Source organism: Phocoena phocoena, chromosome 11 (genome assembly GCF_963924675.1).
Source record: "Phocoena phocoena chromosome 11, mPhoPho1.1, whole genome shotgun sequence".
Lineage (NCBI taxonomy): Eukaryota > Metazoa > Chordata > Mammalia > Artiodactyla > Phocoenidae > Phocoena > Phocoena phocoena.
Window position 1 is genome coordinate 57,528,855 of NC_089229.1, and position 25,777 is coordinate 57,554,631.

The following is a 25,777-nucleotide window of genomic DNA, read 5'->3' on the forward strand; positions in this document are numbered from 1 at the left end:
CCACAGTGGGAGGAGAAAAGAGGTGAAGGCAAAACACATTAGGAAGGAAGGACTGATAGGGACTGGAAACCCAAAGAAAAATCAAAGAGAACCTGATACTTAGTGATCAGGGCTCCAACTCCAAAAAGAGTGAAGGAGCTATGGCCCAAAGGACAGCTCTGCTGCCTATCCCCAACTTCAGGGCTGGGAGGACTTAACCCAGTTAGAGCCATGGTTCCACCAGACTATCTCTAGAAGCAAGAAGTGGGTGGTCAGAGTTTTCTTGCTTCACAGCCCCCCAGTAAAAGCCCAAGTTCTCTGGATGCAGAAGAGATCTTTAATGCTTGCTTATTTATTTATTTAGTTATTTGCTGTACGTGGGCCTCTCACTGCTGTGGCCTCTCCCACTGCGGAGCACAGGCTCGGGACGCGCAGGCCCAGCGGCCAGGGCTCACGAGCCCAGCTGCTCCGCGGCATGTGGGACCTTCCCAGACTGGGGCACGAACCCGCGTGCCCCGCATCGGCGGGTGGACTCGCAACCACTGCGCCACCAGGGAAGCCCTATTTTCCTTTTTAAAAAATTCCAGTAGAATCTGGAAAAAAAAAAATCCATTCTGTATAAAAAGACAACAGCAGGACTAGATGGGATCATGACTGTCTCTCTGCAGCCACTGTTCACACATCCCACTTACCTCCCCTTCCCATAAAATCCTGGATACCCTCCCATCTTCCGCTGCTGAGAACAGGAACTGGGAATTTCCTTTGCACTCTAGCCCAGTACAGCTAGGGCTCTAGTATTCCTAGCACATAGCACCTCCCTGCACCTGCCCAAGAGTATCTCAGGAAACAAAAAGGGAAGGAGGAAAGACAAAGGCAAGGGAAATGCATCGTTTTTGGTCCTTAAGTTTACGGCTCTGGACATGTGGCAGTTCCTTCATTAGAACAAGGTGTTCAGAGGGGCAGAAGGGTGACATCAAGCAGGTCTCGGTCCCCTGTGCCTGGCCCTATAGATGTTAACAGAGGGGCAGAAGGGTGACATCAAGCAGGTCTCGGTCCCCTGTGCCTGGCCCTATAGATGTTAACAGAGGGGCAGAAGGGTGACATCAAGCAGGTCTTGGTCCCCTGTGCCTGGCCCTATAGATGTTAACATTCTCATTCTCATCCCGCTTGGCCAGCTCCAGTTGGAAATGCTGGGGCAGGAGATGCTGAAAGAAGCTCTCTGTCCCGTGCTCGTCTCTCATCTTGGAAGCCAGATAGATGGTGCCATGGGGCCCGCACAGGTGTTGGAGGGTCCCCAGCAGCAGTGGGAAGGTGGGCTCCAGATACACGATATCAGCCCCCAGCACCAGGTCATAGTCTCCAGGGAAGACATGCTGGTCAATCCCCCAGGACAAGGCGCGGACCTGGGCCCGGCCTCCAGCCGGCACATTGGCCTGGACGTTGCCCTGGATCTGTTCTAGGACCAGGGGCAGGTCAGTGATGGTAACATCCCCCCCTGAGAGAGAGGAAGGAGGAGAAATGCAAGTCAGAGGGACCAACCAAGGGGTTTCGGCTCCTGCTCAGAAGGTGCAGGGACCTCAGGGCTTAGAGGATAATGTTTGGACAGCCCAAAGTCCACACTTTGAATTTTAGTTGCCCTAACCTCAACCTCATCCACAGCCATCTCATTACTCTACATTCTACAACATCAACATTTCTCTCTAAGCTAATCTTCAACCTCTCTGCCCAACACACGACAATTCGATGTCAGCAGAAGCCTGGGCAGGACTAAGCTGGAGGTGGGCTGCACACCCACCCCTTACTGACACAAGCCAGCCCTCATGGATCTGGAAAGCTTCCCAGAAGACATGACCTCAGCAAGCCTTAAAGGACAAGGAGGAGTTAGTCAAGTGGAGCTTCCCAAGCAGAGACCAGAGAGTACAAAGGCCTGGTTGGGAGAGAGCACACTGTATTCAAGGAAGGCTGGATCTCAGAGGATGTGGAAGGGAAGAGAAAAGTGTCAAAACATGAGAGTACAGAGGAAAATGATTACGACATGCTAAGGAGATTCAGACTTGATCCTGAGAGCAATAGGTTTTAAGGGCAGAAGCAGAGAGTGACGATGATTAGATTAGGACTTCAGAAAGCTTCGTTCATGCAGTAAATATATTTATTGAGCATCTACTAAGTTCTGGGAGTACAGGCATGAGTAAAACAAAACCTTGGCCTTCCTTGAGTTCTGTTATAGAGGTAGAGACAAATGAGGTAATGCAAAACTATTTAATCACGATCATGGTGATTATTACAGAAAGAGACAATACTCAGAATTCATTCATTAATATTCATTATGTGCCTCTATGCCAGGTGCTGAGAATACAGCAGTGAACCAATCAGACAAAATCCCTCTGCTCCCGGGGCTTACAGTCTAGTGGCAAGAGACCTACAACAACAAACAAAATGAAACAAACAAAACACGCTGTAAGTCAGATGGTAATAAATGCTATGCTGAAGCATTAAGCAGGGAAGGAGGATAAGAAGTGCTTGAGGGACAGGGCAGGAATGTCATTTTAAATTGGGTAGTTAGGGAAAGCCTCATGGAGCAGATTATGTTTGAGTAAAGACCTGAAGGAAGTGATGGAGCAAACTCTGTGGGTCTCTCAGGTTAAGATGTACCAAATGAGGGACTAGCAAGTGTAAAGACCGTGAGGCAGGAGTGTGCCTGGCAAGTCTAAGGACCAGCAGGAAGGCCAGTAGCTGGAGCAGAGTAAGTGAGAGAAATAATAGTAGGGCCAGATTCTAGGCAGGGCAGCAATGTCTAGGAAATTGGTCGTCATGAATATATTTTGAAGGTACAGTCAAGAGGATTTGCTGACAGATTAGATATGAAACATTGGGAGCGGGAGGTTGAGGATGGCTCCAAGATATTTGGCCTGACCAACTAGAAGACTAAGTTGTCATTTATTTAGGTGAGGAAGGCTGCAGGAGGAACAGGTATGGACAGGAAAATCATGAGTGCATTTCTGGGCACATTAAGCTTGAGATGTACATCAGACAACCACAGGAAGATATTGAGTAGGTAGCTGATTATACAAACAAATCTGAAGATATAAATGGGAGAGTCATAGAGTCATCAGCATGGAAAGGGCATTTATTTTTATTTTTTATTTTTTTAAATTAATTTATTTTTGCTGTGTTGGGTCTTCGTTTCTGTGCGAGGGCTTTCCCTAGTTGTGGCAAGTGCGGGCCACTCTTCATCGCGGTGTGCGGGCCTCTCTTGTTGCGGAGCACAGGCTCCAGACACGCAGGCTCAGTAGTTCTGGCGCACGGGCTTAGTTGCTCCACAGCATGTGGGATTCTCCCAGACCAGGGCTCGAACCCATGTCCCCGCATTAGCAGGCAGATTCTCAACCACTGCGCCACCAGGGAAGCCCGGAAAGGGCATTTAAAGCCACGAGGTGATGGAACTGCTTGGAAGTGAGTGTAGACAGAAAAGGAGAGGGGTCAGAGGACGGCTCCTGAACCCTGGTGCACTCAGACTTTCAGTTGTGAAGAACAGGAACCAACAAAGGAGAATGGAACAAATGCCAGTGAGGTGGGTAGAACCCAGAAGTGTGGTGCCCTGGAAGCCAAAGGAAGTGTCTTCCAAGGAGGAGGGAGAGACAAACACTGCCAAGTCCAGTAAGGTGGGCTCATAACTGACTCTTGTACTTAACAACATGGAGTCAGAAGTGAAGCTCACAGCCTTTCTGGAGCAACTGGAGTGGAGGGGGCAGGCTGGGTTGGGGAGGGGGGTAGAATCTAGAATGGAATTGAGGTAACAATAGGAAGAGAGGAATGACAATGAGCATTAACTCTTTTGAGTTTTGTCATAAAGCAGAGCAGAGAAATGGAGTGGGAACTGGAGGGATGTGTGTAGGATCAAGAGTTTTCTCTGATAGGAGACATTACAGCCTATTTATGTGCATAATACACACAAACACACATATGGAATGATCCAGAGAGAAGGGAAAACGGATAATGCAGGAGAGGTGGTAGAGCAGGGTGTTTGCAGGAACAATGTCTTTAGGTAGATGAGAAGGTTTGGGGTCTCATGACACACACTTGACCTTAACTAGGAGCACAGCACGTCTGCCACGGTAACAGGAGAGAAGGCAGTGCAGACAGACACAGACACAGCTGGGGAAGAGATGCTGTGATAAGAACATGTGGATATCTGCTATGAGAAAACAGAAGCGATCAGAAGAGCTAGGAAACAAAGTCATCAGCTGAGGAGACATTTGGAAGTTTGAAGGGCAAAAAGATAAGAAACAAGATGTTTAGGAGAGCAGAAGAATAAGTGGGTGAGGGCAGGGTAAGAAGCTAGCTGGGCAGCGCTTAAGGACGCATCTGAGGATAGTGACAACAAATTTAAAATGAAACCAGGGACTTCCCTGGCGGTCCAGTGGTTAGGACTCTGTGCTTCCACTGCAGGGGTCACGGGTTGGGGAACTAAGATCTTCCATGCTGCGAGGAGCAGCCAAAATAAATAAATAAAATAAAACCAGTCAACACAGTTGTATATTATACTAGGAGGGCCTGGGGGTGGGAGGGTCCAGGAGGCTTTCCCTTGGTAGTGATGTTTGAGCTGAGCGCTGAAGAAGGCATATGCATTAACCAGGTGGTACAAGGGTTCCAGACATAGAGTGCAGCCAGTGTGAAGGCTCCAAGGAAGGGGACATCGAGATAGGCTTGAGGAACTGATAGGAGGGCACTAGGTAGCACAAGGAGTACAAGAGGGAGAGGGACAGGCAGAGAAAGAGGCTAGAGGGAGACACAGGGCCTTGGAGGCCATGCCAAAGGGGTTAGTTCTATCCTGAAAGCAGCAAGAAGCCATTGAAAGATGGGGAAGAGATGCCGAAAGATCACTCTGCCAGTCGGGTGGAATGGGCAGAGGTCTAGGTGTGGGCAAGGGGTAGAAGCAGGAAGACCATTTTGACTAATTGTAGCCTTCTAGGCAAGTGATGGTGACAAGGACTGGGGAGTCGTCAGTGTGGATGGAAAAACAGGAGATTCAAGAGATTTTTAGGAGATAAATCCATCGGACTTGGATAATGGAGTTGGGGGCGAGAAAAAGGGACGTGTCAATTGTGGGTCTAGATGTCCCACTGGGTGGATGGTAATTTGATTCACTGAGATGGGGAAGGCTGAGGGAGAAACAGGTTTGGTGGCGGAAGAGCACAAGATCTAGTTTGGGCAAGCCAAACTTCCCCATAGGGAAGCTCGAAGACACTTGTGAAAATCCAGGGAAAAGATGGCAGTGGCCTGAGCTAGAGAGGAAGGGAAGAGGAATAGAAAACTCGGGAAGTATTAAGTTCATATGACCCAAAGGACTCACTGATTGCCAGGATGAGAGGGGCGAGGGCAACAGATGAGAATGACACCCAGATTTCTGACTTGGCAGCAGAATAGGGAGCAAAAGAAGAAGCCAGTCTGGGAGCAAGCGAAAGATGTTTCCATCCGTATTACACCCATTTTTCTCCCATTTTAGCATATCTGCCCACTTCTCATCCACCCATTCCTTCATGGAAAGCTGCTGTTGACACTCCCTCGGTTCTTTCTGAGCCTGCTATGTTCATATTCCTCATCTGACAGAGCTTCTCCCTGATGGGCTCCCAGAGAGTCAAGGGAGACACGGCCAGAGCATGTCCACTGGCTCTGCACATACCTCGCCATAGTTCTCATCCAGTAACACCTTCCCCCATCTTCACCACTAGACCATAAACTCCTTGGGGAGAGGAAATCTATCTTACTCATTGTTGTATCCCAATACCTAGCATGATTCTTGGCACATAGGGGACTCCAAATACATGTTGGCTGGATGAATAGAAGAAAGAATGCCTGCCTCTGGGAAGACTTCCCTGAATGTGTTTCGTGTTATGTCCCTATGAACAAGGACATGTTAATTTGCATTCCTAGGGAGATGACATCATAAGTGTTTTTAAAGGAAAGTTTTCGGTGTGAAGTTTTGCCTGCCCGTTAGATTATAAACTAAGGAACCGTTTCCTTTGTAGTTTTTACTTCTTGACAAAAATGGAGCAAAATTTTCCTTACCTTTTCCTTTCCCAAGTCTGCAGTGCCTAATTCCTACCCCACTTCCCACAAAACACACCCTAACCCTCAGAAACTCATAAGCTTGTTCCTCCCAAGCAATGAAATCCTAAAGAATCAAAAATATATTCACAATGAAGTCATAAAGTACTCATGAGGTTTAATACCTGCAAATTGCTCCCCCTACAGGATACACCCATATATGCATTTTGACAGAAGACCATATATAAAGCAAAGGAGATTTTTCCTTGTAAATATCCATGAAATCACAAAGAGCAAAAAGGTAGGAAAAACTCCTTCTACTAAGGCCTGCCCGATTTTTATTCCTTGCCCCCAAATTAACCACCTTGGGTGCTCTGACAGCCAATCAGCGCTGTCTGGCACACAGGAGCAAGTAGGGGCACACACACGAAAAAAGTTAGAAAGAAGGGACTAGGCTGGTTCCAAACCATTCCCCTCTCCCAAGAATACAGGAAGTGACAACTTCTCCACATCCCCGTCCTCCCCCCCACCCCCTCCCACCGCAAAGCTCACGCACCCTGCAGCGCTGCCAAGATACCCACGATGCCCGTCCCAGCGCCCAGTTCGATCACTTTCTTGCCTCGGAAATCCACATTCTGACTCTCGAAATAGTTGCACAGGCTTAGAGCCTATGGGAGAAAAGAGAGAAAAGATAAGACTGCAGCGGGGATTGGCTCCATATGGGAAAGCGAGAGTCCGGGGTCTGACCTTCCGCGGACCCTAGCCCAGGGCCGCTCACTCCTCACCGCGTCCCACACGTGCGCTGCCACCCCGAGGCGGGACCCGAAGTTCTCCGTGATGCTCAGCACGTGACCACAGAAGTAGAACCGGCTTTTCTCCGAGTAGGAGTCGGCGAAGAGTCTGACCTCCCGTGGGAACACGGATTCGGGCTCTGATTCAGGATCTGGGCGGGGATCCGCCATCTGGCCGCGAGAGTGCCGGCTCGCCGGCCAGCGCTCGGATCCCGGATCTGAAGCGGCGTGGGGGTTGAGGACCGCGGGCCGTCTCGGCTGCCCAGTGGCACCGAGCCCCGCCTCCCCGAGTTTGCCCTCCTTCCTCCAGTTTGACTTCCTGGAGATGGAATGAGGAGCTGCCTCCCTAGCTCCGGTCCCCAGCGCACACACGATGGGACTCACGCCGGACCACGGGGGTCAGACCCGGTCGACTGCTCGGAGAGCGGGAGAAGGGGAGAGGAGGGAGGATTAACTCACCGTAGGAAGCGGGGTCCCTGGACCCCTCTCACCTGCGGGGTGCACGGGGCCCTGCAACCGGGGTGGTAACCCAGACCGAACAGAAGCAGGCTAAGGAAAGAGGCTGGGTGCGGGTCTGGCCTTGCCAGCCCAGTTAAAGACCAGCGGCCCCTCTGCGTTCCTCCCTGCGCAGACCATTAGAATTCACTCCTGGAGCTTTAAGGGGTGGGCTCTGCTCACTACGTGCCTTCGTGCGTCATTCTCGTGCGCCCTGAGCCTCGGTCGTGGTCCACGTGGGTTCGGTGGATAAACCCGGGCTGGGGATCATGGCGGGAACCGAGACTGGGGACGCCGCAGCAGGAGCCGAGGCCCCTCAGCCTCAGAAGCGCTACTATCGGCAGCGGGCTCACTCCAACCCCATGGCGGACCACACGCTGCGCTAGTGAGTGAGCAGGGCAGGGGCGAGCGGGGGAGGGAGAGTAGGGCAGAATTCTCAGAGTAGCCGGGAAAAGCGATTGTGCTGCGACGGTTGGAGGGTTTAGGGTAGGCTCGGGAGGATCAGCTGGGTGACGTCAGTTTGCGGAGGGTGGGTCTGGGAGATTGGGCAGAGGGCGGAGTTGGCGGGTTGGGAGGGGGCGTGGCGTTCTGGCCGAAGGCTGGGTAGAGTTGCAAGTCTGGGAAGAGAAAGAAATTGTTACGGAGACTAGAGTAATGGAGGCCGAATGTCGTTTCCATCTTTCAGTTTTATCTGTGGGATTTAAAAAAAGACAAACTTGGGGGGAGGGATTAATTGGGAGATTAGGATTGACATATGCACTACTATATATATAAAGTAGGTAACTAATAAGAACCTACTGTATAGTACAGGGAACTCTACTCAATACTCTGTAATGACCTATATGGGGAAAGAATCTAAAAAAGAGTGGATATATATATATCCATATATATATCCATATATATATATATATATGATTCACTTTGCTGTACAGCAGAAACTTACACAACATTGTAAATCAACTATACTTCAATAAAAATTAATTTTAAAAGGAGACAAACTTATACACAATTCTGCCCACACCTTACTCCATCCTCTTCCCGCAGAGAACTTCAACAAAGCAAAGTCCCTATGCCTTAGGAAGCCAGTCTCTGGGACAAGGGGAACTGGAGCCCCAGAAAGGACAGCTGCCCAGCCAGAGTCACATCAACCCTGGAAATGGAGACAGGCAGATCAGCAATAATGGGCCACTTGATAGGCCTATGATTCACACTGGGAGGTTAAGGGTGGTTTCCATTGTGCTTCCTAGAGGCCAAAGGGCCCGCCCTGACAGAATTTTTGAGAAACCCTCCTCTCATCCATCTCCCACCCTCACCCATCCACCCACACACACAGTACTGCTTCTGCAATGGTATGACCAACCTTCTCATGTTTCTCACGTCTTCTCTCCAATAGCCCTGTGAAGCCAGAGGACATGGATTGGTCTGAGCTATACCCAGAGTTCTTTGCTCCACTGACTCAAAATCAGAGCCACGATGACCCAAAAGATAAGAAAGAAAAGAGAGCTGAAGCCCAAGTGGAGTTTGCAGACATAGGCTGTGGCTATGGCGGCCTGTTAGGTAACACTCTGGCCCTTTCTCTGGAGCAAGGAGAGGCAACGCCTAGGTTCTGCCAACTCAGCAGGTTTGGGGCGGGGGGCATAGTTGGCCTTTCCCCTTCGGACCAGACATTGGTGCTGTGACATCAGTGTGGAGAACCTCCACTTTCCCTCCACTCTGGGTCTGTGGCCTTTGCCCTGGAGAAGGGAGGGGGCTGCCTCAAAGCCTCTTAGAAATTGGGTTGTCTTGTCTGGCCCTGCCCCTGGCCCCAGTCCCTACGTGAGCCATTTCACCTGCCAGGTGCCGGGTCAGTGAGCTGGTCAGCACAAGCGTCAGAGATTAGTCGCTGTGGCCAGTGATCCTGAACTGTCTTTCTTAGGGATTCCACCACCACCCCTCCCCCTCCCCCCTTCCTCACCAGAGCTCATTCCTTCTCCATGCTCATATTTTCTAATTTCTCTTGTGTTGTCTGTATTGTCCCAGCCATACATGCTGGACCGACTTCTCTGTTTTTAGATCTTCCATAGAAATAACAGCATGACAGAGAGGAAGCTCATGGTACCTGGTGGCAGAAAACCATGGTTCAAGTTCTGATTCTGCCTCTTCTTAGCTCTGTGACTTTGGGCGTTTCTGACCCTCAGTTTTCTCATCTTTGCAATTTACCACAGAATGTAATGAGGATTAAATGAGACGTGTGAAAACACTGTGAAGACTTTAAAGCACATGCAAAGATACATGTATTCCCAGGCCCTCCCACTTCCAGTCCTGGTGACTTTTTTTGGGTCTCCCCCAGCCCACTCCTCCAGCACAGAGCCATCCATACAGGTAGCTCTCTTGTCATTATTGATTTTGGTAATTGCAGATTGAGGCTTCCTTTCCTGTGTTGACTCCTTTGAATATACTGCAAGTATGAGGTTGATGATTCCATTCCTATTTCTGTGACCAGTGGAACTGTCACCGCTGTTCCCAGACACGCTGATTCTGGGTCTGGAGATCCGGGTGAAAGTCTCAGATTATGTGCAAGACCGGATTCGGGCCCTACGAGCGGCTCCTGGAGGTGGTTTCCAGAACATCGCCTGTCTCCGTAGCAATGCCATGAAACACCTTCCTAACTTCTTCCGCAAGGGCCAGGTGGGGAGGGGCACCCATGGGTTAGGCTGGTAAGCAGGTGGGGCATGGAGGCCAGGCTCTCACAATCCTGTTGGTGCACGTCTGTCTCACAGCTGACAAAGATGTTCTTCCTCTTCCCTGACCCACATTTCAAGCGGACAAAGCACAAGTGGCGAATCATCAGTCCCACGCTGCTGGCAGAATATGCCTACGTGCTGAGGGTCGGGGTGAGTCGAGAGTGGGAGGGAGGATGGGGTCAGGGACCTAATAAGGGACCTTCCACTAAGAATTCAGTGGGGGTGCATTTAGGACTCACCACCACCCCCGTGATCCTGCTGCTCAGTTGCCTGCAGCCCCCCATCTAGGGTGACTTTGCCTGTGCAGGGGCTGGTGTATACCATAACTGATGTGCTGGAGCTACATGACTGGATGTGCACCCATTTTGAAGGGCACCCCCTGTTTGAGCGCGTGCCTCTGGAGGAGCTGGTAAGTAGGGGGCCTAAGGGAAATTGCAAAGATTTCTGGAAAGGTCCTTTCCAGAGTGGTTCTGTATGCTTTGAATCTAGCTTAATGCCAGTTCTGTATGCTTTGAATCTAGCTTAATGCCAGGAGGATGGGATGGGTGTCTGGGGACCAGGGCAAGGACTTATTGAACCCTTCCTTCTCCCAGAGTGAAGATCCCATTGTGGGACATCTGGGCACCTCAACCGAGGAGGGAAAGAAAGTTCTACGCAATGGAGGAAAGAATTTCCCAGCTATCTTCCGAAGAATACAGGATCCCACCCTCTAGGCAGTGACCCCCAATCCTACCCCTCCTGATCACTGACTTTGCCTTTGCTGACTTTGCCTTAGTTGGACCCCATCTTCCAGGGACTGGAAAGAAGACTGGGCCCTTGGACCTTCCGAGCTGAGCCTGCTAGGGCTGAGCGGCAACAGTCTCTCAAAGAAGTTGAGGAGCTGCCCAGGGCAGAACCCTGGAGTTCATGACCACCCCTGACTCCTCTCACCTTCTTACCCTTCCAGTGGCAGCAGAAAGCAAAAGCAGCTGACTGGGAAGGTCAAAAGACCTTGGACCAGAAGGGATCTTTGGAAGGGAGTGGAATCTTGCTCTCCCTTAGCAGTCCCTTCTCCTGGGATTTCTCCTTCTCAGCTGGAGTGAAGAACACAGTTCTCCACTGTCCATCTAAACTGCCTTCTAAGCTCAAATCACCTGCCCACTCGTGTTTATTTTGCAGTTCAGGGGGTAACGTGTATGTGTGCACATCCCATGCTGCTGTGTCTCAGGAAGGGCTAGAGTGTGTATCACTCCTGTCCTCTCCCTGCCTAAGACTTGACCTGGGGAATCTGTGTTCCGTTTATTGTTGCTGTCTCTGGAGATTCTGGGAGGGTGTGGTGGTGGAGACCCTCTCCTTCTTCATGTTGACCTTTGCTTTGATCCCAGAACTTCAGAGCTGACTTGCTGACACAGAGCCTGCCAGGGCCGGGGGCGCGGGAGTGAGGAGCAGAGGTGAACTGGGGAGGATTCTGAGGCTAAAAGTGGAAAGGGGCTGCTGACTAGAAAGCCCCACAAAGGGGACTGAGTCAGCTGGAGATTCAGAGCACTCGCTTAGCCCTTGCTCTGTCCAGGAGCCCAGAAAAATCTCTCAACTTTTCTAATTTCCAAAAAGTTCCTTCATTTGTGCTCCTCAAGCACCAAATTACCATGGCTGGAAGGACAGGGCTTGTTGACGGAAGAGACCAAGCCCCCTTCCCAAGGAATAAAGATGAAGGCTCCTGGAACCATCTTAACCCATTAACCCACCTGCTATCTGCCCAGTGTCAGGTACAGGGGGAGGGGGAGATGTAGTAATGCAGGAAAATTGTGCTCACATACCAAAAAGGTGCATCCCGATGAGCCTGGAATCTGAGGACAGCTACAGCTGTGCCTCTTCCCTGCTTCCCTTCCCGGAGGAGCTGGAGGATGGGGAATTCCTGAGGTTGGGCCCCAGTGGGCCTGAGGAAGTGATGGGAATACCAGGGACCCAGCCTGTATCTTGGTCACCTAAGCCTCACCAAATAGCCTTTCCGAGGAAGAGATCTTTAGGGTGCTGGACTAGGGCACCAGCCCAGGAGGAGAAGCCTCCCCTCCCAAGATGGTCATTGCAACATGAGGTCCACGGGAGCCTCTGTGGCAGCTCCGGCCCCGCCTACTGTTCCTGGGTGCTAATCCCCAGCACAGACCACTCAGGAGAGGGGATTGGCTGAGGAGCTTGAAGAGGGGGCGTCGCCACTATCGCGCCCAAGAGTTAAATAGGGGCTGGGGCAAGACGCTCCGGAGAAGCACTGTTTCCCGGGTTCCCCAGCCAGACCATGACCCAGACCCTCAAGCTCGCTTCCAGAGTGTTCCATCGCGTCCGCTGCCCTCCTGAGCTGGGCGCCTCACTGGGCTCCAGAGGCTCGGAGTCAGCGCCCCGGGGCTTGGCGGACATCCCAGGCCCCTCCACGCTGGGCTTCCTTGCTGAACTTTTCTGCAAGGGGGGACTGTCACGGCTACACGAGCTTCAGGTAGAGGGCACCGTTCTCGGGACTGAAAGCTGGGGAGGTTGGCTTTAACAACACCCTAGTGCAGAACGTAGGAGGGAGGGCCAGTGAGAACAGATGCCCATGAATTATGGAAAAGACAAGTTGGGACTGGGGTCGGTGGTTCGCCAGGGGCGGAGTCTGTCCCAACACCCAGCAGAGGAGTGCGTTCAGAAAGCGCCTTCTCGCTGTGCAGAATTCTGGAGACTCGGTAGATCCAGGACAAGTGCGCGGGAGGCACGTTTGGCTTCAAGTTAGTGCGCTCCTGTACATTCAGTGGAGGCTTGTCCTGAGATGGACAGCCCACGTGAGGAACCTTTAGGGGTTTCTCCGCCCAGGTGACCAAAGAGAGATCCAGAATGTCAGCTTTGCACCAAGTCCTTCCTCCCCGCCCGCGCCCCCCCCCCCCGCCAGCCCCCCGTTTTGCCAATCACACTCAAACTTCCTAGGGATGGGAAATGAGGGAAAGAGGAGGAGGGGTTTGCAGCATCAGAACCTTACACTGCTTGAGAGCAGAAGCTCCCTCTTTCTAACCCCAAACGACGCCCTTGGCGTTGGCACGAGCCGAGGTGGCAGTTGCCGTCCCGGGTCTCCAGTGCCCGCTGCTCCTGTACTCCCAGGTGCAGGGCGCCGCGCGCTTTGGGCCGGTGTGGTTGGCCAGCTTCGGGACGGTGCGCACTGTGTACGTGGCGACCCCTACACTCGTCGAGCAGCTGCTACGACAGGAGGGACCCTGGCCCGAACGCTGCAGCTTCTCACCCTGGGCGGAGCACCGTCGCCGCCGCCAGCGGGCTTGCGGACTGCTCACCGCGTGAGTCCTCTGGCTCCAAAGCCCCGACGCCCAGCTGCGTTCCTCTTTTGTGGCCGGTCTGGAGGCAGTCTGGGGATGTGGAGGGAGGTCGGTCGTTTCCCCCAACCTTCTGGCAAATCGAGGTTTCCACCCCAGTCTGTTTCGCCCAAGCTCAGGTAGAGCCCGGCTCTCGCCTCGCTTTCCGCTCTTTTTCTTTTGAAGCCAGAATCCTGGGAACTCACGGAAGGGGTTGAGGCACCAGGATCTAGATGTAAAGTAAGATTCTGTGACTCAGCTTACCCAGGAACCCAGGCCCCTCCGGGGCAGGAAATGAGTAACGAGGAGTGGGGGAGGAGGGTGGATGGAAAGCGGGTGCAGGCAGGGGCAGGTTTCTGTACCCCCAAGGGAACAGACGCAGTCTCCCTCCTGGCCACCCCAGCCCAACACGCTCCTTCTCAAGCGCTGCCAGCCCCGTCGGGCCGCCTCTACACACCACCGTCTGCCTTGATGCGCCCCTTCTCCGCACCCCCGCAGGGAAGGCGAAGAATGGCAGAGGCTCCGCAGCCTCCTGGCCCCGCTCCTCCTCCGGCCTCAGGCGGCCGCCCGCTATGCCGGGACCCTGCACGACGTGGTCGGTGACCTTGTGAGGCGACTGCGGCGCCAGCGGGGACTGGACGCTGGGCCGCCCGCCCTGGTTCGAGACGTGGCAGGAGAGTTTTACAAGTTTGGACTAGAAGGTGAGTCCCTAGACAGGGGCAAGTGTAGGAGGCACCCGGTCCAGGTCTCCCGGTGCCCTGACAGCGCCCCCTCCCGGCCAGGCATCGCTGCGGTGCTGCTGGGTTCCCGCCTCGGCTGCCTGGAGGCCGAAGTGCCGCCAGACACAGAGACCTTCATCCGCGCGGTGAGATCGGTGTTTGTGTCCACACTGTTGACCATGGCGATGCCCGGTTGGCTGCACCGCCTCGTGCCCGGACCCTGGGGCCGCCTCTGCCGAGACTGGGACCAGATGTTTGCATTTGGTAAAGCACAGAAATGAAGTAGGAGTGGGGGAGCATAGAGCTGTTCAGCGGTAGTGAGGCGTCCCTGTCCCCTGTGCCCGCAGCCCAGCAGCACGTGGAGCGGCGAGAGGCCGAAGTAGCCATGAGGAGCCAGGGAAAGTCTGAGGGGGACACGGGATTTGGGGCGCACCTGACCTACTTCCTGTTCCGGGAAGAGTTGCCTGCCCCGTCCATCCTAGGGAATGTGACAGAGCTGCTGCTAGCTGGAGTGGACACGGTGAGGTCCTCCCTCCATGTTGGGAGTCCCACTTCCGCAGCTTAACCTCCTCAATCTCAGGAGCCATTTTCCTGCTGCAGGGGATCCATTATGGTCCTCCAGGCCAGCTTGGTTTAGCACCTCCTGGGTTCCAGACTGCCTCAGATTCTGCCCCCTATGCTGGGTCCCTACTCTCAACCCCTCTGACGCTCTCACCTGTCCCCTCAGGTGTCCAACACGCTCTCCTGGGCTCTGTATGAACTCTCTCGTCACCCCGAAGTCCAGACGGCACTCCATTCTGAGATCACAGCTGCCCTGGGCCCCGGCTCCAGTGCCCACCCCTCAGCCACTGCTCTGTCGCAAATGCCCCTGCTGAAGGCTGTGATCAAGGAAGTGCTAAGGTGAGGTGGCAGAAGAGGAGAGCTAGAGAAGATGCTGGGGAAGGGCTGGGGAAGCAGCTAGCGGATGGGAGCAGGGAGAGAGATCAGAGGAAAATGGTACTTTACGCCTGGCCAAGAATGGGTTTGGAAGTTGGGGGGGTGGGCATGAGAGGGAGGCTATAGCCCCCAGCTTCATCTTGTCTCCCTTTTGTGCCCTGCAATCCAGACTGTACCCTGTGGTACCTGGAAATTCCCGTGTCCCAGACAAAGACATTTGTGTGGGTGAATATATTATCCCCAAAAATGTGAGTAGAGCCTATGGGCCCCTTTTGCTAAGCCACCCCTCACTACCTTGGGACTGTTCCTGTTCTCAAATACTCCCAATAAGCCCTTCAAACCCTCTCCTTGGCCTCAATGCCTCTCTAGGATATAATGGGGCAGTAGAGAAAAGTAGCCCCAGAAAACTTCCACATCACAACCAACCAGAGCCTGCCTTCGTCCCAGTCCAGAGATCCTGTTCTCTACTTCCCTCCTGGCGTTCCTGGGCCCAGATTGACAAGTTTGTGTTCCTCCCTCACCAGACGCTGGTCACCCTGTGTCACTATGCCACTTCAAGGGATCCCGCCCAGTTCCCAGAGCCAAATTCTTTTCGTCCAGCTCGCTGGCTAGGGGATGGCCCAGCCTCCCACCCATTTGCCTCTCTCCCCTTTGGCTTTGGCAAGCGCAGCTGCATGGGGAGACGCCTGGCAGAGCTTGAGCTGCAAATGGCTTTGGCCCAGGTGAGTGATCTAGATCTCCTACCTTCCCCAGACTGGAGCTCTAAAGCCATGAGCTCTTCTCCTGATAGGCATAGGAAAATATATAAGACTTGGGAGACCTAATCCTCTGAAATATGTCAATCCCATCATAGGCCTGGAGGGTGAGTGAGGGTATTTGGACTATCTTTTTCCCTACCACAATCTCTTACCATCATTAACTAAGACATCCCCTACCCGCCACAGGTGCCATTCCAACACTGACCATCCTAACACTAATAATGCCCATTGCCAATCAAGCCCACCATTGTAGACCCCTCCCATAGTGATAGCCTTCCTCCTCCCTTTCCAGATCTTGATCCACTTTGAGGTGCAGCCTGAGCCAGGTGCTGCCCCAGTCAGACCCATGACCCGGACTGTCCTGGTACCTGAGAGAAGCATCAACCTACAGTTTGTGGACAGATAGTCCCGTGGAAGCACACTGTCATCATCACCGTTTCTCTCATCATAGGGGTTTATCAGGCACAAGACCAAGATATGTGTATTCCCCTGTGGCCTCTCTGACCAAACTGGTTAGAAAGACCATAGCAAAGTGCTTGCAGCAGGCCTGATCGAGGTGTGAAATATGCACTTGGCCTGACCCAGCAAGCCCTGAGAAAACCATGGTCCATTTGCCTGCTAAGCCCTTCTGGTCAAATCATATGCATCCTTCAAGGGCCAACTCTGATTTTAACTAATCATGCTGGGTGGCCTGAGGAAGAATTCGACCACCGGCCTTTTGGGGCTTCACAGTATTCACTCTTGCTGCTGGCTAAGCACTTATCATGGCATGAGCTAAGTAATTGTGCATCTGGTCTGCACCTGGTTGATCCTCTCTCCTTGCATGTGAGCTCTTTGAGAGGAAGGATGAGGTCTTATTCTGTCTCTATACACCCTGCCAGGGCCTATCCCTGACTGGCTGACACCATATCGATTCTCAGATTGTATTTGGGCAATGTGGCAGAAGGGATAAGCGGCTTACCAGGCTCTGTCTACCCTGCTCCTTCCTCATCTTGCCCCTAGGAAGGTGAGTCTATCCTCACCTGGTGTATGATTTTTAAAAAACTCTCCTTGGCTCTCTGGTCACTATTAGGTTTGGCTTGTCCCACCATTTAGGTCACAGGCAGAGATATCTTTGGACCTGTCCCTGCCCAAGCCTTCCTTTTATATATTGAAGTTCTTAAATATTCAGTTTTTAAATTAAAAAAAAAATTGAATGTTCCATCCTTGACTTTTGACTGACTTATTTTCCACTCTCATTTCCTATAAGACCTGGAGGCCAGACCATCATACAAATCCTCCACTTTGGTTTCTTAGGTCCTGGGAGTGACCCCATAACAGTGGGAGGTCTAGACACCTGGGAGAATGGTTTGCATCACAAACCCAGACACATTTCTTTTCTTTTCTTAATTAATGAAGATACTTTTAATAATTACGGCCATCACAGATTGAGGCAGTGATTTAAATTACAGAACTGTGGTCTAGGTAATTTAGCAATTTTCTTTAATTTTTTATTATCTTAACTTAATCTTAAAGACTAACCACAGAACTTACTATTCACTTGTCATTCTATATTTAATTATCTCCAAAATATAGAGAAGATCATTGAGGACAAGATTTTATAAAAATCTGGGGGACTATCACAGGTACATGAAGAGAACTAATTATTAAATTATTCTTTATGTTTGGTCAGTTTTGCCAGACACATTTCTATCTGTAGTGGGAACAGCCAAGTCTGGCTCCCTGTAAGAGATGAAGGGGATGGTGGTGAAAAGTAGCTTCGAGGGTTAGGCTGTTAAAAGGGTGGATAGGGACTTGCTGAGACAGCCAGAGACGGCTGACTCTTTGGTAGAAGAGTGCTTTTGGAACCTGGAGTGCCAGGACCAAAGGACACCCTAGCATGGACACTGTCCTCTCTGGAGAAGTTGCTCCAAGGCAATTTCCTTCAGAGAAAGACAGGGATACAGACAGAGAAGTGAAGTCAGACAGAGAGGATGAAAGCCAAGTGTGGAGGTGGCCAGGAGCCCTAGGGCACCAAGGCAGGAGAAGAGGGGTGGGCAGCAGGAGCCTCTGTTTCCCTGAGTCAGCATTATCTGGCCCCCCCAGAGGCTGGGCCCCGTTCTCCCCTTGTGATGTATATAGATTAACTGATCTTCCATCCAAATACATCTCTCAGCACATTCCCTGCAGCTCCTTCTGTAGCCTAGCTTACCCTCCCCGTGTCAGGACTTGTTCCCCTTCCTCCTGCTCCCCTCCATTCCAATTAGCAGATGGAGACAGAGATTTCAATTCACACTTCCCCCTCCTCTCACCACCTCAGCCCCTGCCCTAGACATGGCTCCCTGACTGCAGAAACTCCGTCAGCCACTGGCCTTCTGGGAGGTATCTATTTATGTAAGACCTACAGAGGGGCAGGATATACCCAAGGCCCTGTGCAGAGACCAAGGTTTGTGTGCTCTTATTGCCCCTCCTCTCGGCTCCTTCTCTACTGGGTTCTCAGTCTCCACTCCCATTCCCTACCACTAAGCTCAGCTTGAACCTAAGTGACCTGATTTTTAGCAGTTTTGAGCTTGGAGGGGGAGTAACGCCCAGCTTCCTCTCAGACTCTTTCCCCTGGAATCACTGGGGAAGATTTTGCACACCCACACTCCTCATGGGAAAATAGGATGGCTCACTTGAGGAGGGCAGCAGTTCTTATGACCCCTCTCCTGGACAAGAATCTCTTAAAGGTGGAAAAAGGAAAGGAGAGAGGACCCTACAGTTCGCTGTTCCCAACTTCCATACCGAGACCTCCAATGGTCCTGAAGGGGAGGGGAACATACTGTCTCACCGGGCCTCGTTTTAGGACGCAGGGTGGAAACAGAGGCGGTTTGTTTGTGTGTAAGCGTGCCTATGCTCTTGGGCATGTCTGAGCCTCCATGTGCGGCCACTGTAGGGGACAGCCCAGGCTTGGCACAAGCCTCAACTGTGTCATAGCTACCTAAGCCCTGTCTGCCAGGATAAGAACTAAGAGTCACTTGGATTTACTGTCTCCCTTTTGGTCTCCACCAGCTATTCTGTGAAAGGCAAGTCAGTGAAGTCTGGCCCTTCTGTCTCCCCAGGTGGGGAATGTGGAAGGTTATCTCTCTGGGAAACGATTTCCCACTGGAAAAATGGGAGGCTCAGCCTCAGTCCTGTCTCCACTTTGATCCCCTCCAAGGTTGGAGGTGATGCACTTCAACACTTCCAGGAAATTCAAACCCAAGTACAGCTTTGGTTCCTATATTCCCAGGCAAGTCTGGGTGCCAGCACCGTGGACAGCGACCAAGACCCCTTTTGAAGAGGGATGGAGAAGACCATTTCCTGGGCAAGGATATGTGACCTTTAATAGAGAAGCACTGTCCCCAAAACATCTCCAGGGAGAAGGCAGAGCAGAATCTTCCCTGAGAGAAGGACCAATAATAGGAAAGGCCTCTGGATCTGACTTAAGCAATGTTATGAAGTAATTATTTTAATTGCTGATGGATAGTTCACGTAAAAGACATCATTCATATAATACACAGCCCCAAGGCCTCGAGAGAAAGGGACCAGGCTTTAGGCTGACAATTAACCAGTCCTTCCCAAACCTTTTCTCTATAAACAACAGCCCTCTATGCTGCTGCCTCCAAGCACATCTTCCAGTTATTATCACTAGCTGGGACACAGCAGGATCAGACCTGTGACCCTGAACTGCCATAGCAGTAGCTTAAACTGGGGTTGGAGACTCATAACTCTAGGAAATTCTGTCTTACTCCAAACGAGCCCAAATTCACTGCATACCACTTCTCTGGGTGAGCACATTACCTGGTAGGGATTACTAGAACCCACAAGATCCCCAGAACTAGAAGGATTGCTCCAGCCTTTCCCATTCCCCAGTGTTTAGGGGGGCTGGAGGAGCTCTCATTCTTACAAATAACCACTACCCTTCACATGTGCAGTGTCTATTTCCCCTCGTATTCTCCATATCTATTATAACATTTAACACAAATTTCCAAGGCTCTGTGCAACTCCAGATGAAAAACATTTTGGAATTTGTTAACCAGCTATTATTTGAAATAAATGGACCATCAACTCGTCTAGAGATCTTTTTATGCCATCACTGATTTTCTTTGCAATGGCATTCAACCTATCCCTCATTTATCCTCAGTCCAACCCTATGAGGTAGACAGGAAAACCACGGTGGAGAGATTTTGTTCTAAATCACACAACATGCAGGTGTCAGGTCCACCCCTTAGATACTTCTGAGCACTGCCACCTAGCAGCCAATGTGAATTATTCACCACCAAGTGGGAGTTACACCTCCAACTCAGAATCCACTGCTGCATTTGGGATTTGCAGCCTCTGCAGAGAAAACTGCCCACACCTCCCAACCCTCCAGAAAAGCCCCAGATGAGAAAGGAGTCTCCACGTGCATATAAATGATTCTTTATGCCCTCCCCCCATGCAATGGGGGGTGGAGCAGGGGGAAGTACCCCCACCCTCATGCAGGGAATGGGAGGTCAATGTATACTAGTCTTATTGCCAGCTGCCCTGTGGCCATGGGGTGGGGATTGGGGGGGGTCTACAGCCCCTTTCTTCTCACATTGGACCCCCTTCACCAAGTCACCATAGTGGAGCTGGGGGGCTGGAGGCCCTAGGAGCTGAGGTAAGGACGGTTCTCTAGGGAAGAAAAGATGCTCTCCCCACTTGCCCATTGGCTGCCGCAGGATGAGTGTGGGGAGCTGTCACTGGGGGCTGGAATGTCATCCAGGCACCTCTACCCAGTGGGCAGTAGAGGCCAGACAATGTCTCCAGCTTGAGGCTGCCCACAGAGATCCTCAGTGGTGGGGCAGTGTGCCCCAAACACCTTGTCCAGGTGGTACCTCCAGCAGCCATGACAGCTTATCTCGGCTGATGCATTGTTTCAAGATCCCCACTCCTGGAGTTTAGTTCAGACTGTGGTGACCCTCATGACAACCTCGCGGCCGGAATGGGAACTGGAACGGGGATCTGGTGGCCGCAGCTGTCCAAGTAGGTGCAGGATTGTGTAACCACAGCGCTGAGGCAAGAGCGTCCGCATGCGCTGGGCGGCCAGGGGGCGGCTGGTGGCCCCAGTGGGGGGGCCCGTCCGTGAGGTCCTGGGGCCCGGCTTCCCTGCCGTCCCTCCCCCTGCATCTCCTCCTATGTCCTTGGTCTTGTCGTAATTCAGGACCTTCCACTGCTGGTTTACTGCCTGCCAGCGCTTGAAGATACGGTAGACAGAGGAGCCTTCATGGACGATGAGGCCTGAGCAAGAGGATAAGAAATCCAGGGTCAACTGCTGCCCAGACCTAGGCCAGAGGTACTTAAGCAAGCATTTCTCCAGGGGGAGGAGACAGGATTTGCAAAGGGCCTGGAGAAGCAGGTAAGGGAGATAGCCCTAAAGGCCCCCAATGGTAGAAAATGTGGCCATGAAACTGAGGGAATGGGCAGGGAAAATTAAGTGTGTGAGTTGGAGGAAAATGCTGAGCAGGTGAGAGAGAGAGAGGTATCCTCACCTATGCAGACGACATCCATGAAGCCGTACATGCCGTAGCAGATCTGAAAAAGCAGATCTTGCCGTTGCCACTTGGCTGAAGGGCTGAGTGAGGACCAGATGAGCCAGGAGATGCTGGCGACAAGGAAGAGTGAGCCCAGAACTATGGCTGCAATCTGGACCTTCTCAATGACCGTCAGGGAGATGGCCTGCCACTGTGTAGGAGAAAAGGCTCCAAAAAGTCACAGAAAGAGACAGAGGGCCAGATTAGGGTGGCCCTGAATAGAAGGATGCACCAGGAGCCTTCCTGAAACGCTTCAGGCAGGATTAACAATCTGCTTCTCTGTGCCTTGATCACATCTAGAATGTGGCATCTCTCACACTGAGACCATTTTCTGTCTTATTTTGGAAAGGCATGATCAGGCAGGTGCTCTCAAGCCAGACCATCTAGGTCTGAATTCCAAATCCTTACTCCGTTACTTACTGGCTGAGTAACATAACTATTAGGATTATTATGAAGATTAAAGGAGTTAATACACACCAAGAACTTGACCCATAGAAAACTCTACATGTTTGCTACCAGCAGTAGCAGCAGCACTACCATCTTTTCCTCTTTTGTTATCCCAGGGCCTGGAACACAGGTGGCGCCCAATAAATGTCTTTGTGAGTAAATGAAGGAAGGGAGGATTTACAGACAGATACTAAATTATGGCAATGGTAGGGAGGGTGACTTTGAAAGCAAGAGTAAATGGATAAATAGGCTCCTTGGAGGGTCCTTGATTCTAATTGCTGAAAGGCCCTTGCCCCGGTCTCAGAGTTCTCCCCTTGCACCTCACCTGCAAGGGATTCTTGGTGCTGATCGCCAGGACCTGGTACTTGAAGTAGCAGAGCTCACAGCTCCAGGAGCCCCGCTCGCTGATCCAGCGGATGAGGCAGGGCTGGTGCGTGCAGCGCACGGAGCCGTCGCAGCGGCAGGGGCTCAGGAGCTCCCCCTGGAGGAAGAGTGAGGAGGGTTCCTGTCAGCTATCGCCACCCGACCCCAGTCCTCTCCACTACAGGAGAGGAAAACCTCCTCTCCAGGTCAGTCTCCCACCTTAAAAAAAAAAAAAAAAAATCAGGCTTTTCACCCAAAACAGGGCAAGAAGCTAAGGCTGCAGCCTAAAAGAAAAAAATTGGAGCTCAAGGTAAACTTCCCTGGCCGAATAGAAGAGACATGGAAAGGGACTGGGGGGGGCGGGGGAGGGTTGGCCGGTGAATACTGGGTCTTCCCTGTTTCCAGAGTTTGAGGAGGGTGCTCTTTAAGGGTTCCCAAATGGAAGGCTACCACTTAGGATCTGGAGAGACAGGAGGGCAGGGTCAGAGCTTCTGAGCCATGCCTTCCTAACCCACTCCCCATCACTGTAAAGTATTTCACAGATGTGGTGCAGACTGGGATAGGTTACAGTCCTCAGTTTCCACGTATCAAAAAGGGGGAAATCCTAAGAGTGTGAGTGGAGGGTGTTCCCCTTTAATCAAAGAGTAATTTTTCACGACATAGAGACCCCCCCCATACTATCCCTGGACAACTTTGTCCATAACATTTAAACAGAGGATATTCTTCGGAATGAGAAGCAAAGTTGTGGAATGGGAAGTGAAGAAAAGTGCCCCACGTAGAAAACTATCGAGGAAGGCAAGGGCACCGGCTGGACCCCTCCCTTCAAGAAGCATTCTTCTCTCTGCCCACCTCCCAGAGGATAGGCCCTCTCAGCCTACAGAGACCCTGGGGTGAGAGAAGTGGGCGAGAAAGGGTGTCTCGGTTAAGGGGAGAGATTTTGAGCCCTCCCAGGAGAAAGCCCCACCCCTTCCTGGGGACCCCTGATCCCCCTCCACGCCAAATCTGCGCTCCCGGAGTCTCCAGCCAAGCCCCCCAACCTCACTCCATTTCCACCCCGGGCGCTGGGTCCCGCCCAGCTTCCTCAGGCCCCGCCCCCTGTTCCCGGTCTCCCCGGGCGCCCCAGGTGCGCGCCCCACCCCTCCCTGCGCCGCCGGATGCCCGGGCCTTACCTGCTCCGGGCCCTGGAAGCAGATTCGGCACTGGGGGGTTCGGAGCCCGCTGTCCAGGCTGCTGCTGAGCGACAGGGCGTCCAGCGCGCCCGGGGGCGGCGGCGGCGGCGCGGGCGGCGGCGGGGGTCCGGCCCGCGGCTCCTTGTCGCCGGCCAGGCCCCGGACCCTCGGCTGGGACCCGTAGTACTCCTCTTCGTCTCCGTCGCCGTCCCGGGTCGAGCAGCCGGCGAAGGGCGCCCAGCCGCAGCCGCCTCCCCCGCCCCCCCGGGGCTGCGGCTCGGCCCGGGGCCGCCCCCCGCCCGTCAGCACCAGCAGCTTCAGCTCGTTCAGGAACATGCGGAGCCGAGACTTGAGCATCGTCCGGGCGCCGGGGGACGGGGGGCGGCGTGCAAGGGGGACTCTCGGGCGGCTGGGGGAAGGGAGAGGACAAGGCCGGGAAGGGGGCGCGCGCTGGAGAGCCGAGCCCGGCCGGGGGTCTTCGGGGCCTGCGAGAGCCGTTCACTGCTGCCACAGCCGGGGTTGCGGGGCTTGCGGGGCCGAGAGGGCTGGCGGCCCGGGGGCGGCGGGGCGGGCAGTCATGGCCGGGGCAGTGGGCGGGGAGGGGGGCTCAGGGTGTCGCGCCCCGCGGGTCCGGGTCCGGGGCGGGCCGGGCTCCCGGGGTTACGCGCCCCGGTCCTCCTGCGGCGGGGCCGCCCCCCATCGCCGTCCTCCTGGCCCCAGTCCCGCTCCGGCTCGCGGCTCCAGCTCGGCCCGTGCGCTCGGCGGTGGCAAATGGCGGCTCCTTCCGGCGGCGGCGGCGGCGGAGACCCCCCCGGAGCGGCGGGCGGGCGGGGCGGGAGCCGGGGAGCCGGTGAGGGATGGAGGGAGGGGCGGGGCGGGGAAGGGGAGAGGAGGAGAAGTGGCCGCGGCTGCGCATCCCCGCCCTGCCCGGCACGAGCAGGTGTCCCCAGAGGCGGGGGCGAGTGTGCGAGCCCGGGGGAGGGTGGAGGGAGGGGAGTGGCCAAGAAAAGGGGTGTGCGCTAGGGTAGAATAGGTGTGTGAATGGGTGTGTGTGTGTTGGGGGGGGGGTGAGCGGGTGAGGATGGAAGGTGAGTGGTCAAAGACGCAGGTGCACCAGGGAGGGAGAGACTTGTGCAAAATGGGAGTGTGCAAAGAAAGCAAGCTATGCAACTGTCAGAGGTGAGTGAGCAAGAGATGGACTCAAGCAATAAACACTTACACAAAAGACTGAAAAGTGTGCACGGTGTGTGACTATGGAAAAGAGATGAGTGTGTAAGGGATCGAATTGGATTGTAAGAGAAACAGAAGTGTGTAATTGTAATGTGTGAGGGAGGTGAGTGAGCAAGGGAGACTGGAGTGCTAAAGGGATGAGTGTCTTTCCTGGTATTCTCCTGACCCACCACCACTGCAACTGAAGTGAACAATACGTAACACACACACATGCTTAGCTCTTTGCTTTTATGGGGGTCTTGCCCCTGAGAACCAGTTGTACCCCCTCATCACATTATTTCTGCCTTACACTTACATCCTCCCTCTCCTCTCCTTTTCAGTGCTTAGAGAAAAGGAATTCCAGGGGAGCTCACTGTATCAAACACAATGGAAAAAACTAATTAGTAAAAGAGTAATTAACAGGAGAAGGGAGGGTATGTAATCAGGGACAGACTGTCAAACTAAGGATCCTCAACAGAAGGTGATTAAGGAGAGTAATGCTCTTATGAAGCATTCAAATATTTTGGATGGTGGATGAATGAATCAGAAAAAGGGGCTGGAACCCAAGTCAACATAGAGGATGACTTCTATTTTAAAAACAGTGAGTGGAGGGTGAGGCTAAAGTGGACCCTGCTGGTGTAGGATGGAAGTTTGACACACTCAGAGACACTTAGCCTTCCAGGTTTACAAACCAACCAATCCTAGCAAAATAACCAATGAAACATACTCCTCACAAGCCCCTTAGCCAGTTAGGACCTTGAGATTTTTCTTACTAGTGTCCTAGTTGCCTTTGCCAGCAAGGGCCCAGAACTACAACCAGCAGAATGCAAAGAGGGGGAATCTATACTGATATGTCTTCCATTTTGCCCTGGAGCATGGTTTATATTAATCTCAAGCCTGAACTCTTACATCCTCAGGCAGATGGTTAAGGAGAATAGAAGTTAGGCAAAAGGAGAGCAAATAGAGTAATAGAATGGTTTCAGATTTTAGACAGTTTATCATAAATGAGACACTGATTCCTTCCTTCCCTTATTCCCATTCCCCCAAAGGGTTGGGAGATAAAGAAGTTGGAGCCGGTAAGACAAGGGAAGTCAGAGAAACTTGCCTGTTGTCTACCTAGATGTCTGTAAACAGAGGCTATTTGGGAAAAGTCTGTTCTGAGGAGGGGCAAGGGCTAAGAAAGCTTGCAATAGGGGAAAAAAGGGAAACACAATGACCCCATGTAAGGAGTCACAAGGTTTTGCAGAAGGGCACAGTCATTTTCATGCAGCGTGCTG

The 25,777-nt window shown here is 52.7% G+C and overlaps 4 protein-coding genes across 4 annotated transcripts; 2 read left to right on the plus strand and 2 right to left on the minus strand.

Annotated features, from left to right (window-relative positions):
• Window positions 1-1,082: 1,082 nt before the first annotated feature.
• On the minus strand, window positions 1,083-6,989 carry EEF1AKMT3 (EEF1A lysine methyltransferase 3). The gene is made up of 3 exons (XM_065888088.1): window positions 6,813-6,989; window positions 6,584-6,695; window positions 1,083-1,474 (listed from the first exon to the last, which is right to left on the minus strand). Exons 1-3 carry the CDS (start codon window positions 6,987-6,989, stop codon window positions 1,083-1,085), a joined length of 681 nt encoding a protein of 226 aa, XP_065744160.1.
• A 578-nt stretch (window positions 6,990-7,567) lies between these two features.
• On the plus strand, window positions 7,568-11,755 carry METTL1 (methyltransferase 1, tRNA methylguanosine). The gene is made up of 6 exons (XM_065887784.1): window positions 7,568-7,698; window positions 8,707-8,870; window positions 9,796-9,980; window positions 10,073-10,186; window positions 10,344-10,445; window positions 10,630-11,755. The coding sequence occupies exons 1-6, from the start codon at window positions 7,583-7,585 to the stop codon at window positions 10,747-10,749; spliced, it is 801 nt and encodes a 266-aa protein (XP_065743856.1). The 5' UTR covers window positions 7,568-7,582; the 3' UTR covers window positions 10,750-11,755.
• Window positions 11,756-12,308: 553 nt separating this feature from the next.
• CYP27B1 (cytochrome P450 family 27 subfamily B member 1) lies at window positions 12,309-16,827 on the plus strand. Its single transcript, XM_065887875.1, has 9 exons — window positions 12,309-12,503; window positions 13,139-13,329; window positions 13,843-14,045; window positions 14,127-14,327; window positions 14,411-14,583; window positions 14,791-14,963; window positions 15,169-15,247; window positions 15,524-15,721; window positions 16,050-16,827. The coding sequence occupies exons 1-9, from the start codon at window positions 12,309-12,311 to the stop codon at window positions 16,161-16,163; spliced, it is 1,527 nt and encodes a 508-aa protein (XP_065743947.1). The 3' UTR covers window positions 16,164-16,827.
• A 2,369-nt stretch (window positions 16,828-19,196) lies between these two features.
• MARCHF9 (membrane associated ring-CH-type finger 9) lies at window positions 19,197-23,648 on the minus strand. The gene is made up of 4 exons (XM_065887730.1): window positions 23,292-23,648; window positions 22,085-22,240; window positions 21,271-21,463; window positions 19,197-21,019 (listed from the first exon to the last, which is right to left on the minus strand). The coding sequence occupies exons 1-4, from the start codon at window positions 23,646-23,648 to the stop codon at window positions 20,685-20,687; spliced, it is 1,041 nt and encodes a 346-aa protein (XP_065743802.1). The 3' UTR covers window positions 19,197-20,684.
• Window positions 23,649-25,777: the final 2,129 nt, after the last annotated feature.